Here is a 13859-nt window from a genome sequence, read left to right as displayed (position 1 = left end):
AGTTGGGGGAAAGGCCATTTCTACAGGCAAGTGCCAATTCTATTTAAAATACCATCACATTAATGCAGTCTTAATATTCTCCTCTTTAAAGGCCACTCTGCATAAAAAAGGTCAACACAGCAGTAGATGTTGGACAAATGTGCTAAATATTCAAAAGGCGCCGACTCACAGACACAATTCAAAGCAAAGGGTGACCCAAGGGTTTAGCAAAAATGGTCCCAGAATTCCAAAATGGTAGTACGTTGCTTCTATTCATCACCTCATGTGCTAAGGCTGCCTGGCAGCGATGCAGTGGGCTGAGGCAGAGAAACATGGCCCAGTTTAGAAAACAAAACAATCCAAGCGGGTCTAAATCAGTGAACTCCATTAAAGTTGACAGACAGGCCAGAGATTAATTTGGGCCGGTATCACTAATACAGACAAAATGGTTGAATGTGAGTTGGTTTTCAGAATGTCCAGAGAGTCTTTAGGCCTGATTTACCCCCCCTTTCATTGGTGTAAATCAGGAATAACTTCATTAAAGGTAATGTAGTTACACCACTGTAAAATCAGTTTCAGTGAGAGGAGAACCAGGCCCATTATTTTACTGAACACCTACAAGCATAGGCGCCGACTTCTTCTGACGCCCGTGGGTGCTTGACCCCGCTCTGCCCCCAACTCAACCCCGGCCTGGCTCCCTCCTGCCCCCATTCCAACCCCTTCCCCATATCCCCACCCCAGCCCCGCCTTTTCCCCGCCTCCTCCCTTGAGCACGCCACGTTCCCGCTCCTCCCCCATCCATCCCTCCCGGAGCGGGCTACAGCTGTTTGGCGGTGGCAAGCGCTGGGAGGTAGGTGGAGGAGTGGGGAGGTAGCATGCTCGGGGGGGAGGAGGAGGTGAGGTGGGGAGGGTGGGGGGAGGGCAGGGAGCTTGGCTGCTGGTGGGTGCAGAGCACCCACTAATTTTTCCCCGGGGGTGCTTCAGCCCCGGAGCACCCATGGAGTCAGCGCCTATGCCTACAAGAAGGCTTCTGGCTTTCCTCAAAAGCAGTAAGACCCAAAAGCCAGTTCACCACTAGTACCTGAAGCAGAGCAGGGATCTTCAGTTTTACATTGCTTAGGAGACAAGGGAAAAGCAGGATGTGGAACAACTCTTGCAAGGGGCCCAGTGTCTCCTGAGAAGTGCTGAGCACTGACATTAGGAACTCTGCAAGATCAGACTGGACAGGAGAAATACGCAGTACAGGCAACATCTTGCATTGGCAGGAAGATGAGTTGGATTGAACAATCAAAAGGCCTTTCCCGCCTTTTCTGCTACGATTCTGTTTTCAGCTCTTTTGATGAAAAAATATATTTATTTGTCTATATGTGTATTTGGCTAGTAATATGGTATTTTAAACCTCTGGGCGCCTTTGGAGGTTTCCTGAATAATACAAAAAAACCCTAGACACAGGTACAAAGTGAAGGGCATCTTGTAGGTATCTGCCAGAAATAACGTTACTATATCAGAGCATAAACCTTTTAGGACCTCCTTTTCAGACCCTGCCTCTAATTTCACCCCCACTAATCAGGTAGGGAGGAAGCTAAATTCTAGCTGCAACTAACTGTGAGTGTGACATGGGGGACAGGCTGAGGCCTTCATAAAAATCTGCCCCCCAAAGTCGCACTAGGTACGTAATTGTTTCTCTATGAATAGGGCCCTACAAAACGTGTCACGGACTGTGAAATCTGGTCTCCCCCCGGAGGAGACCAGTGTTTCTCAACTTGGGGGTCCTGACCCAAAAGGGAGTTGCAGGGGGGGTCACAAAGTTATTTAGGGGAGTCACGGTATTGCCACCCTTTCTTCTGTGCTGCCTTCAGAGCTGGGTGGCTGGAGAGTGGCAGCTGCTGACCGAGGGCCCAGCTCTGCAGACAGCAATGCAGAAGTAAGGATGACAATACCATGCCAGGCCATCCTTCCTTCTGCATTGCTGCTGTGGCAGCGGCTCTGACTTCAGAGCTGGGCTCCCAGCCAGCAGCCACCACTCTCCCGCTACCCAGCTCTGAAGGCAGCGCTTTTTGGGTCAAAACCTCTACAGTTACAACACTGTGAAATTTCAGATTTAAATAGCTGAAATCATGACATGTATGATTTTTAAAATCCTATGATGGTGAAATTGACCAAAATGGACCGTGAATTTGGTAGGACCTTAACTATGTGTTATCTGTACACGTTGCTCCGTCCAGAGCCTCACTTATGCGGTGTTACAGGGTCTCATAAGCCTCAGCAGGTCACGTCAACCAGCCTCTCCCAAGGAATCTCAGCCACTTAACAACTTCTTACATGCAAAATGGAAGGAGAGGAATGTGTCCTGAGGGCAGCTTACCAAAGGCTTCTGACAGTCCGTACACTTTCTGGCTGTAGACATCCGTCTTGTCCCAGATGAAATAATAGGAGAGGTCCGGCGCAGCTGCAAACCATTTTCTAAAGAGGCGTCCTTCTACGGCCACCATAAGGTGGACTTTCATGAGGTTGAAGGGGATGGTGGGATGGGTCATGCTGATCCTCAAGACTGACTTATAGCCAGCCGTGCGGCTGCTCAGGTAGCTCAGCTTTATTTTGCTGCCAGCAATGTTAATCTCCTCTTGCAGGGCCTGAGGAAAAACAGCCAGGAGGTGTTAAATCACCACTGAGCAGACACCAAAAGGCAGCAGAGTTGCAATTAATCAGACACTTACATCTTCAGGAAAGTGCTCTGAGACGTTTCTAAACCAGCCCACTTACGAGGCACCAGTTATAAAATATTCACAATGTACAGGGTTATTCGTGGCGGCCAAGGAATGTTTCTCTGGGTGGGGTGGGACGGGAAGGGCGGGTTAAAAATGCTTACAATGGGATCCAAGCAGAAAAAGGCTCCAGCCATCTGTAACCAAGATGCCCCCAGCCAATGCTCCCTTTTCTCCGCTTTGCCCTCTATCTTGCTGTGTTCCTTGGGTGACAATCTTCATCTCCTGGACTCTTTGTGAGACAGTGAGCCCTACTTGTCCCTCTATCCCTCCTCCTGCTGCTATCTCACCTGGTTCCTACCCATCCTCTCCCACCCTGCTCCTGTCTCCTCTCTCCCCAGCTCCAGCCCCACCTCTTGCCAGTGACCCACCATCTCTGCTTCTTTCTTCTCCTCCTGCCCTTCGCCTTCCTTCTACTTCTATCCTTCCTCATCCCCTGCTCCTGCCCCTAGCCCTCCTCCCTTGAGCTCTCCTCTCACCTTATTCCTTGTCCCTCTGCATTCCAGGCATCCTGCTTCCTCCTCCTCCTCCATGCTGCCTGGGCACCAGCAGGGGGAGCACTGAAAGCCCAGGAGAGAAAGTTTTCCTCCTCTCAGTCCCAGTGCCCAGTACTACTGCAGTCCTGGCCAAATGGGACAAGAAACTGCAGAAAAAGTCTTGCTCGGCCCTAGCTGCCCTGGGGATTGAGCATGCTCAGTACCAATGGAACCTTCAGAGAATTTGGCTGCTAAACTCTCACGAGTCTCTACTGAGCATATATGAACTGAGATTTTTGGGAGGGTTATAACTTGGTTAGTTTAGGGCAAATTTTCTGGGGATGGCGAAAGGCACATCCTCGAAACTAGGGTGGGTCACCCTGCCAAATGTCCAGTCCTTGCTCCAAAACACAGAGGTGCAAGAGCTTCTCAGTGAAATGGCTGCATGATTTATTTATTTTTTAACATGAGCAAAACAGTGTATTTTCCCCCAACCTTGTTCTTGGAAAAGGCTGAACCATTTTAGCTGGAACTTCCCTCTAAAAACCCAGTGTTAGACAGCTAGTGGGGAGGGATAGCTCAGTGGTTTGAGCATTGGCCTGCTAAACCCAGCGTTGCGAGTTCAATCCTTAAAGGGGCCATTTAGAGATCTGGGGTAAAAATGTGTCAGGGATGGTACTTAGTACTGCTGTGAAGGCAGAGGACTAGACTCAATGACCTTTCAAGGACCCTTCCAGTTCTATGAGATAGGTATATCTCCATTTAATAATAGCCAGCACAGACAATGTAACTGAAAACAAAGTCCTGTCATGGAAAGCATTGGGCAATCTGAACTATAAGCATTGCTGCCTATATCAATACTTGCACAGCATCTTGGATACTGAAGGATCTGAAAAAATGCTTTATAAATAAAAAACAGGCTTCACAACAGCTCTACCCATTTTATGGATGGGGAAAGTGAAAGACAGAGGCGTTAAAAGGATTTGCTAAAGGTACACAGTCCATGGCAGAGCCAAGAATAGACCACAGGAGTCTGAACTTCTTTTTAGTGCACTGCTCTAACCACTAGACTTGACCCCTGTTTGTTGGAGCTTTACACAGCCTCACTTGTGCTGGAACGCTCCTCTTATATGGGTTTTAGCTATAAATAACCACCCATCTGGGAAATGAAGCTCCTAAGAGCGGCTGTTTTGGGCTATTATCAAAGAGCTAATACTTTTTAAAGTGATAACTCACAAGCTCTGAGCACAGCAGCACTTGACAAACTGATGCATCACGGAAGTTAAAGTACCGTTGCACCACGTCCATAAATATTTACTTCATCTAACGCAGCCTTTTCAATTTACATACCTATGCACTTACGGGGGTGAAAAATGACAGATCTGGGAAAACCCAGGAATTTTAAAATAGATTTTACAAGCTTAGCAACAAGCTATGCTGGCAGCAGGCTCAGTCAGAGACCAGCTGAGCAGCGGTGCAAAGAAGGTGGTCCCTTTCATCTAATCTGTCTTCACATACAAACCCTATAGGAAAACACCAGCCAGAAATAATTGCAAAACAATACCTCGGTGGCAATGTCTGGTTCAATTCGGTGTATGAAATGTTTACTTCTCTCTGCCACAACTGACTTCTCTCTGTCCCTATTGACTACCATTTCAGAGGAAGGGTCAACTGAGTAGTAAATACCCATCAAACAAATGCCAAGAATGGATTTAAAAGGATCTTGCCTCAAGAGGTGGTTCAAATCATGAGGCTCACAAGACCTTCCAAAATGGCTGCATATTGTGCTTTGTTGCATTTCAGGGGCAATACTGTTCCGGTGATGCACACCCACAGAAAAATGGCATTGGGAAAAGGATGGGCCACAAACTGCCTGGAACTTACAAAAGTAGAAGCAGAAACTGTCCCCGTATTTCTGTCTATCTGTTAATTAGTACTGTTGCTAGATCCAGAGAGGCATGCGTTTGTGCAGCACCTAGCACAATGGGGTCCTGGTCTGTGACAGGGTTCCTACATGCTAGTGCAATATAAATAATACGCTCAGTACTTTACAAAAGTGGCCAACCCACTACTAGACTGATTACAAATAAGAACTTCCGCTTTACACATATTAGGAATTCTCTCTGCTTCTTTCTTTTAACCCCTTGATGACAGCCACAGTCTTGAACTCCTGCCTGTAGCAAAGCCTGCCAGTTTTGCATGCAACAAGTTGAAAAATCTTGATGCTCAATTAAATGTTAACTGAGTTAAACATTTCTATTCCAGCTACTCCTTCCTCTGCCATCCCACACCTACTCCACTGAGCGAGGAAACTATTACTCTTTCCAATTTCTTCAACATGGCACACATAATACTCTGACCCAAAAACTGATGAGAAACAAAGACATTTGAATACTGTCATTTTGCCTTTTGGATGACGGATTAAACTGAGGTCCTGAGTGCTTGAGAATTAACCCTGATATCCCAGCAGAAATTTAATTTAAGAAATTACCAATCTGATTACCTAAATTCCCCTTTCAGTTGCAGGACTCTGTTATTCTGTTGTGTACAGTTAAATAGCCGCAACACTGTACTCCAGAGATTGCTGCATTTCTGTGAACGAGCATTTGCATTTCAGACTGCGGAGTACTTTGGAATCCTCTGTAAATGTATTACGACTCTGCTTTGCAATATAATAAGCATTCCTATATCCCTCAAGGAATAAATGTGATTCTGTCCATTGTATCTAACATTTCTCTATTGAGAAGTGTGTCTAATAGAATGCAATGGTAGAATTTCAAGCACTTTTCCATTAGGGTGTTTTTATAATATATGTTACACAATGTGGGAATTATGCAGATGAAGGCAAAATTCGTATTGACTTCAATGGGGGCAGGATTTCATCCCAACAATATTCTCTTCAGGCTTGAAGGTTGAAAGTTCTTTTCCCAAACTTTGGGAAAGTTCAATTCCAAAATTCTGCCCCAAAGCAGAAGAGCAGCATTAGGCATTTTAGCAGTGGGTGCTGAAATGTACCCCGAAGGTCTGTTACATCCTAAAATGTGTCCCACAGCCACCCTTTTCCTGTAGACGGGAGGTGAGGACAAAGCAGAGCCAGTGCAGTTTTTGCTGTTGGTGAATAAGCACGTCATTATCTATCTGTCAGAGATGAACAAAACCCAAGCATTATGGCCAAACGTCGATTTTTGATTTTTAAAAGTAAGTAAATGTATAGTGTAAATTAAGCAAAGCCTCTAGGCTTCTGGAAAGCTGACAGTGAAGCCCAAATCAGTGTCACAAAATGTTTTAACAAGTACAGAAATAGAATAGGATGCACACTCCTGGGTGGGCATTGCTCCATATGCACTGCTCCTCTTGACTGCCTGGAGCAAATGTTTCACTTTAGAAAGAAGATTCATACCTGAATTTCTGGAACAATGGGGCCTTTCTCGGAACAGGAACTTGCAAATGCTGTCAGGGGGGACGGGGAGACCACGGGGTTGGGACGGGCAAAGTTGCTGAGATCACAGCTTGGAATCTCATTCTCTTCATGCCTCATGACTATGGTTTCCATTACAAAAAAGCGATCCCAGGGTAGCCAGAGCGTGTGTTCCTGCGTGATGAAGGGAGCCCGCTCGAAGTGTAAGATAATGGAAATCCCACCATTAGTGACGAGATCAAAGCTGTTTTTAAGAGACAAAGTAAAAATTAAAATAAAACAAATGATACTTGGTATGTCTAGAGCCTTCCGAACAGGAACCTCACTGTGAAAATATTAAAGGATTAACCCTCGCAAAACCCCTGTGAGCTAGAGAAGTATTATCACTCCTATTTTACAGATGGAAAAACTGAGCCACAACAAGGTTAAATGATTTGGACAAGGTCATACTGTAAGTAAGTGGCAAAGCCGGGAATAGAACCCCTGGGTCTTGACATTCAGTCAAGAGAGAGAGTTATTAAACCACACTACCTTCTTTTTAAAAGACAAAGTTTATGTTTGTGATTGCTCTCCTGAGCTATTGGACCTCAAAGGTTTTATTTACTATTTTGAAAAATGTGTTTAGGATCCAATATCAGTCACAGATCGTATGGACTTACACATTTAAATCAACTATCTGGAAAGCGGCTTCTCCTTCACTTACCTGCCCAGACTTCGGTTCTGGGTTATGTTTTCCCTGCAGCCATTGTTGACTTCACTAACAGACTGTTTCATGTGTTAGCGACGGCATCACCCACTAGGGCAGGGAGAACACGGATCAAGAAAGAAATCATTTTGGGACAGGTGAGTGGAAGGAGAAGGAGCTGATTTTACAGTAACTTGGTTTAAAATGTAATGGTCTGATTTTCAGAGGAGCTGGAGGCCCACGGCTCCCACGAAGGGGAGCCCAGCACCTCTGAAAATCAGACCATGCATGGATTTGGCATTTTATCCCTAAATATGGACCCTGCGCTTTACAAACACAGAAAAATAAAGATGGTCCTTGCTCCAAAGAGCTCATAATCCAAACTGCCCTTGCTTTGCTTCTTTATAAATTATAGCGAAGGCATGGAAGTGTTTCGGTTTGATTTCTTCCCCTTGCTTGCTTTTTACATTAGAACTTCACATCTGGAAGATTTATGAAATGCTGCAGAACTAATGACATGATGACATCACAAGAGCTAGGAAAGTGAAAGTAGAGTAATTGAAAGGGAAAGGGATTTTAGTCAGATTTTAAAGCCATTGGGGTTTTGGTTGACTTGTTTTAACATCTATTTAATTTCAATGCCTAAGTAACATTTTGGATAAAGGCAGTCTTTGTTAGACGACACCCTTGCATCTTCAAGGAAGGTGTTAGGCTCTGATTTAAGATATTTAAGCATGTTCATAGGCACCGACTCCATGGGTGCTCCAGGGCTGGAGCACTCACAGGGAAAAATTAGTGGGTGCTCTGCACCCACCGGCAGCCAAGCTCCCCTCATCCCCACCGCCCCACCCCATTCTCCCCCAAAGCACGCCACATCCCCGCTCCTCCGCCTACCTCCCAGTGCTTCCTGCCCCGCCACCGCCAAACAGCTGTTTGGCAGCGTTACCACGCGCCGGGAGGGAGGGGGAGGAGCTGGAATGCGGCGTGTTCGGGGAGGAGGCAGGGCCGGGGTGGGGATTTGGGGAAAGAAGGAAAAGGGGCAGGGAGGGGGTGGAGTTGGGACGGGGACTTTGGGGAAGGGGTTGGAATGGGGGCGGGGCAGGGGGCGGAGAGGGGTCAGCACCCATGGGAAAGAGGGAAAGTTGGTGCCTATAACCATGTTCATAGCTTTTAGCATGTGAATAAACCCACTGACTTCAGTAGTACTACTCACATGCTTTGAGATAAGCATGTGGTTAAGTACCATCCTGAATATCTTAACGGCTTTTCTACACTATAGCTTAAATCGATGTAACTTACGTCGCTCAGCAGTGTGAACCTGCCAACCCCCCCTCAGCGACATAAGTTACATTGACTTAAAGCGGTGTCTACACTGTGCTATGTTGGCAGAAGACACTCTCCCACTGACACTGCTTCTGCTTCTCATTGAGGTGCAGTAATTACATGGATGGGAGACATAGTGCGTCTTCACCAGATGTGCTACATTGGTGCAGATGCATCGGTGCAACTGTGCCGATGTAGTGGGGCAGTGAAGACAAGTCCTAAAGCACCCTGAGATGCCCCAATAAATCCTCAAGCAAACCCAAGAAAGTCCAGATTTGGTGCAGGTGATATTTCTAAAGAGGAAAAAAAAAAGGCAGAAAAAAACTTTTTTTTAAAATTAATTAATTAAAAACTTTCTGACCTTCTTCATAGATCACAGAGAAGCAAAAAAGAGCTCAGCCACATTTTAAAAAAACCCTTAGCGGGTCACCATAAAGACTTGTGTTTTCATCCATGATCATCATTTGGATGTATCTTAGACTCTGCTTAGTGAATGTAGTTATGAAAACATTTTTTTTTCAAGTCCACAGGGCATGGGGAGAGCATTTTAAAAGCTCCAGACGCGCAAGGTGTTTATTCTGCAACTCAAGTGGGGCGTCAACTTCCCAGACTTCTGTAACTTGGCTTTTAAAAGCCTAATGGGTAACTCACGCCCTGGCTTGCCAGCTAGCTGAACAGCATTTGTGCTTTGATGAGGACATTTTTAACAGTCAATTAGCATTTGGCAAGCCCTGCTACTAGAAGGGAAAAGCTCACTTCGCACAAGGCTGAGCACTAAAGAGGGCGAAAGAAGGAAGGGATAAATGTAAAAAAAATTATGTTCAACAACTGTTGGAAAACTAGGAATGGTTTATTTATAGAAACGTCTCTGCTTCTGTCATTGGTGAGCGGAGCTGCTAGGTGCCCTGGGCTCTAATAAGCTTTGGTCAGGCATGTTAGCCTGCAGGGAAAAAAAGCTTGCGTCTCCTGTGGATGTGAAACCCAAGCCAGAAGGGAAGGCATCGATCTAATGTCAGACTCAAGCAGCTGTGAAAACACAGAGGCTTGCATTGTACGGCAAGAGACACCGCCACTCATCAGCTACTGTTTCTCGAGTTACATGGCTTAGCCTTGAGGGGTCTGAATACAGAGCATTTTGGAGCCCGTGGCAGCAAACCTCTCAGCCTGGGCTGATAGAGTTGGGTAGCGGGGCTCGCGCTAGTACTCTAAAAATAGCTATGTACATGGCTGGCTTTATTAACCGCGGGGACCGATTCGAATACCTGGCGGTGGTCCAGGGCTTTGGCGGCACTTCGGCAGTGGGGGGTCCGCTCCGGGTCTTCTGCGGCACCGAAGGACCCCCTGCTGCCGAAATGCTGCCGAAGACCCCCAGAGCAGACCCCTCGCCACTGAAATGCCACCAAAGACCCCAGAGCGGACCGCTGCCGAGTGAGTAAAAAATAAAAAAATTCAAAAGGCGCCTAAGGTGTGGAGCCCTGGTGCGGGGCCCTCTTAGGCGCAGGGCCCGATTCCGGGATATTGGGCGAATCGGCCTAAAGCTGGCTCTGGCTGTGTAGACAGCACTTTTAAATTGCAGCTCAGGCTCTGATGTTTGGGAGGGGGGTGGGCTGGGAGGCTTGCTCCCGCAGGCTCCAAAATGCTGTGTAGACATACCTCAAGTTGCCTAGATGGAAAAAAAACCCCCCACAGCAGTGAAATAAAAGTTAGTATCAGCAAAATTCTCTTCAGGATGAAAGCCCTAAATAACGCTTCCAGGTGGGCTGCTGATCTCAGGGATGGGTGGGTGTGACACAGAAGCTCCCTGGCAAAGTGTCCCCTGTTCTTTGCAAACAACTCTCACCTTGGACTCGACAAACTCACTACAGCAAACACATGTTCTGTGGGACACTTATCCATAAAGAATAGCCATGTAAGGTATCTACAGAACCCTTGTAACTGGTCAAGATTCATAATCATTGCGAGACCTATGTGCAGGCAATATTTAAAGCATAATGTAATTACGCTGAAAGTATACGTTATGGACTGGGAGTAAAAGTTAGTCACCGGGGGATAAAATATCTCAGCGATGGCCCATCCTAGTAGGAGGGAGTTGTTACCCCGCCTTGGTTAGCCAGTGATGTAATGCAAGCCTCAGTTGTCTAGCCTTGCCCCATCCCAAGCCTTTCAATGGAAAACCATCAGAGAAAACTGCAAACAATCAAAACCACTTGCAGATAAAAAAGGAACATTACAGCAGCCAGAGAATCACCCTGCCCAGGAATAAGACAAAAGACGGTTTCAGTATAGCACAGAGTGGGGAAAGGCATTCTGTGTCCTTTCACCTTGGGCAGCAGCAACGTTCCCATGAAAAACTGGATCCTGGTTCCTATGAAGACAGCCAGCTCTGCAACTGACTGAACTTGGGGGAGGGGGGCGGGGAACCTACTTAATTAGCTAGGAAAGGTACCTATGGACAAGGGTAGACTCAACTTCGCATTGTATGATTTTGTTTTGTATTGTAACCACTTGTTTCCACCATTCTCTCTTGTTTCCTGTTTACTCTCTTTCTTAACCAAACCTATTTTTGTTTTATTCAGTGCTCACAAGTGCTGTGGGATTTTACAGGAGTGGTGGTTTAAGGTCAAACTGGTAAACTGGGTACCCTGCTCCTTTGGCACAGAGGATCTGGGATTTCTGTGAGTAGCCAGTGTCAGGGTCTGGATATCACAGGGGAATGATTCAAAGCATTCGGTGACTGGAGTGCACCTCTTGTTAACCTGCAAGGCAAAGACAGGGCTGGCACAGCCCAGAGGAGGGTAGTGGAATGGCTGAAAGGCTGGTGGTGTTAGAGAGCTGACACCCAGTCACCATGGGCAAGGCTACTTCTTGCTAGAGGCAGAGGGTAACAAGGTGACTCACAGTCCTGGGTGCCTTGAGAACTATCACAATGGGCTTTCTTCCGTTTGCAAAAAGTCATATTACTATATGGACTTATTGTTTTGGTTATCTTAGAAAGATACCCAATGGACAGGCCAGGAGACTGACGGCCTCTCTTTCTTCCCAGAACAGGCTCAGCAGAGATAGCAGCAGTACACTGAGATCATCCAACACCTTTCACAAACATCTATAAGATGGTAACAATTGCTGGTCACGACCCACTACCGGTGTGACGCAGCAATCTAGTGGTGAAAAGATTTATTTTAAAATATATTTTATAATCCATTACCAGGTCCCTGAGCCCTCCGGTCCTTCTATTACAGGAGTGGGCAAACTTTTTGGCCCGAGGGCCATATCAGGGAATAGAAATTGTATGGCGGGCCATGAATGATCCCAAAAGTGGGGTTGGGGTGCGGGAGGGAGTGTGGGCTCTGGGGTGGGGATCGAGTGGTTTGGAGAGTGGGAGGGGGATCAGGGCTGGGGCAAGGAGAGGCTCAGGGGGTGCAGGCTCCGAGAGGTGCTTACCTCAAGCGGCTCCCAGAAGCAGTGGCATGTCCCTTCTCCAGCTCCTACGTGGAGGCGTGGCCAGGCAGCTCTGCCACTCTGCCCCGTCCACAGGCACCGCCCCTGCAGCTCCCATTGGAGCGCGTAGGAGCCGGAGTAGGGCCATGCCGCAGCTTCTAGGAGCCGTGTGGTGCGGCCCCCAACCCAGCGCCCTGGCCGGAGCGGGACCGAGCTCCGTGGTACAGCCCCCGACCCAGCGCCCCAGCCGGAGCAGGACCGAATCACGTGGTGCGGCTTGCGGGCCAGCTTAAAACAGCTTGCGGGTTGGCTCCGGCCCGCGGGCCGTAGTTTGTCCATCCCGTTCTATTAGCTTTGGGTCACAGAAAAGTCAGATATACAATAGTACATTCTGATAACTGTTGGTTTATCCTTATGCCTCGGGATCTGAAAGATACATGTATCATGATAAATAGTTTGAGAACACATATGGGCCTTTAATTTATTCTAATTTTCTGGGGCTATTTAATGCAACCTAAACTTGGATGAAATCCTGAATCCATTGAAAACAATGAGCTTTGCCACTGACTTCAATGGGGCCAGGATTTCACCCCTGGAGTTTACAGTTGACTGCTGTGACAACAGGGTGAAATCCACTTATAGTAAACCAGAATATAGTGAAACTATTTACAGTGAAGTAGAATTCAAGTCCTAATTTGTTACAGTTCATTGCAATTTGAAAATTGGAATTCCAGTTATAATGAAATTCATTTTAGGCCTTGTCTATACAAAAAAGTTGCACTGATTTAATTAGATCAGTTTAGAAACCAATTTAGTTAAATAGGCACGATTCCCTTGTGTGAACCTTCTTATTCTGAGACCACAAGGGGGTTGCACTGATTTAACGAAATTGGATTCTAAACTGATTCAGTCAAATTGGTGCAAATTGCTTGTGTAGACAATGTCTCAGGCTAAAATTGTTCTGTTGAAAAGATTATTAGAAGAGGCTCCCGCTGTTGTAACATATTGAAGTATAGAACAGCAATTGTAATAGCAATAATGCTTTCCATTTTGAAAGCACATCACATATAGTATTTAATCCACAAATACCCCAGCGAGGCAGGAAGTGTTACCTTCATTTTACAGGCAGGTTAACTGTGGCATAGGGAGATTAAGGGATGTATCTAAAAGCTACACACTAGATCAGCAGCAGAGCTGTGACTAAAGCTCAGGACTTCTTGACTCCCACTACCACCTTTAGACTATGGTACCTTCAATATTTCAAGTGATTTTATAAACAGCCCTCATACCATCTCAGTGAATAATTACTAATTTTTTGTTCTTTAAAGGCAGAATGCTTTCATCTAGTCATACGCTACCTCCCTCCAGTGCACGCAGATGTAGTGTTGTGCCTGATCATGCAAGAAAATAGATGCGTGAATGTCAAAGACAATATTTTGGGGCCAATTATAGTCTCATTCTCATTTTTCAAGATACTCAGTAATATAATCAGACTATTTGTTGAATATCATGTTCTGAAATGTTGTTAGCACAAAGCACCAGACCTGAACGACATCACCACATAAGCAGAACATGAGGGGAAATCATAAAGAATTATGCACGAGTGCAAGAACCATCTAACTCCTCCCGTACTGGGACTGGGGGGCTCCAGCAGTTACTGATAGGAATGCTAGCCTGGTGCTGGGACTTATTTTGATTAAATACTCTACTTTCAGGCACTGCTGATCACCACCTTTTTATTACTTTAACTGAATACAGTACTTGTGATTGGTGCT

At 46.3% G+C, this 13859-nt stretch overlaps 1 protein-coding gene across 1 annotated transcript in view; it reads right to left on the bottom strand.

The window, feature by feature from the left end:
• The window catches only part of TENM4 (teneurin transmembrane protein 4), a 766570-nt gene that overhangs the window by 75524 nt on the left and 677187 nt on the right, over window positions 1-13859 (bottom strand). The window contains exons 19-20 of the mRNA XM_045020846.1: window positions 6621-6882; window positions 2345-2612 (exon numbers count right to left, since the gene is read on the bottom strand). Coding sequence (XP_044876781.1) covers window positions 2345-2612; window positions 6621-6882 — 530 coding nt within the window. The remainder of the gene's footprint in view (window positions 1-2344; window positions 2613-6620; window positions 6883-13859) is intronic.

Source organism: Mauremys mutica, chromosome 1 (assembly GCF_020497125.1).
Source record: "Mauremys mutica isolate MM-2020 ecotype Southern chromosome 1, ASM2049712v1, whole genome shotgun sequence".
NCBI lineage: Eukaryota > Metazoa > Chordata > Testudines > Geoemydidae > Mauremys > Mauremys mutica.
Note: the sequence above shows the minus strand (reverse complement) of the source record. Positions and strands in the feature narration are given on the sequence as shown.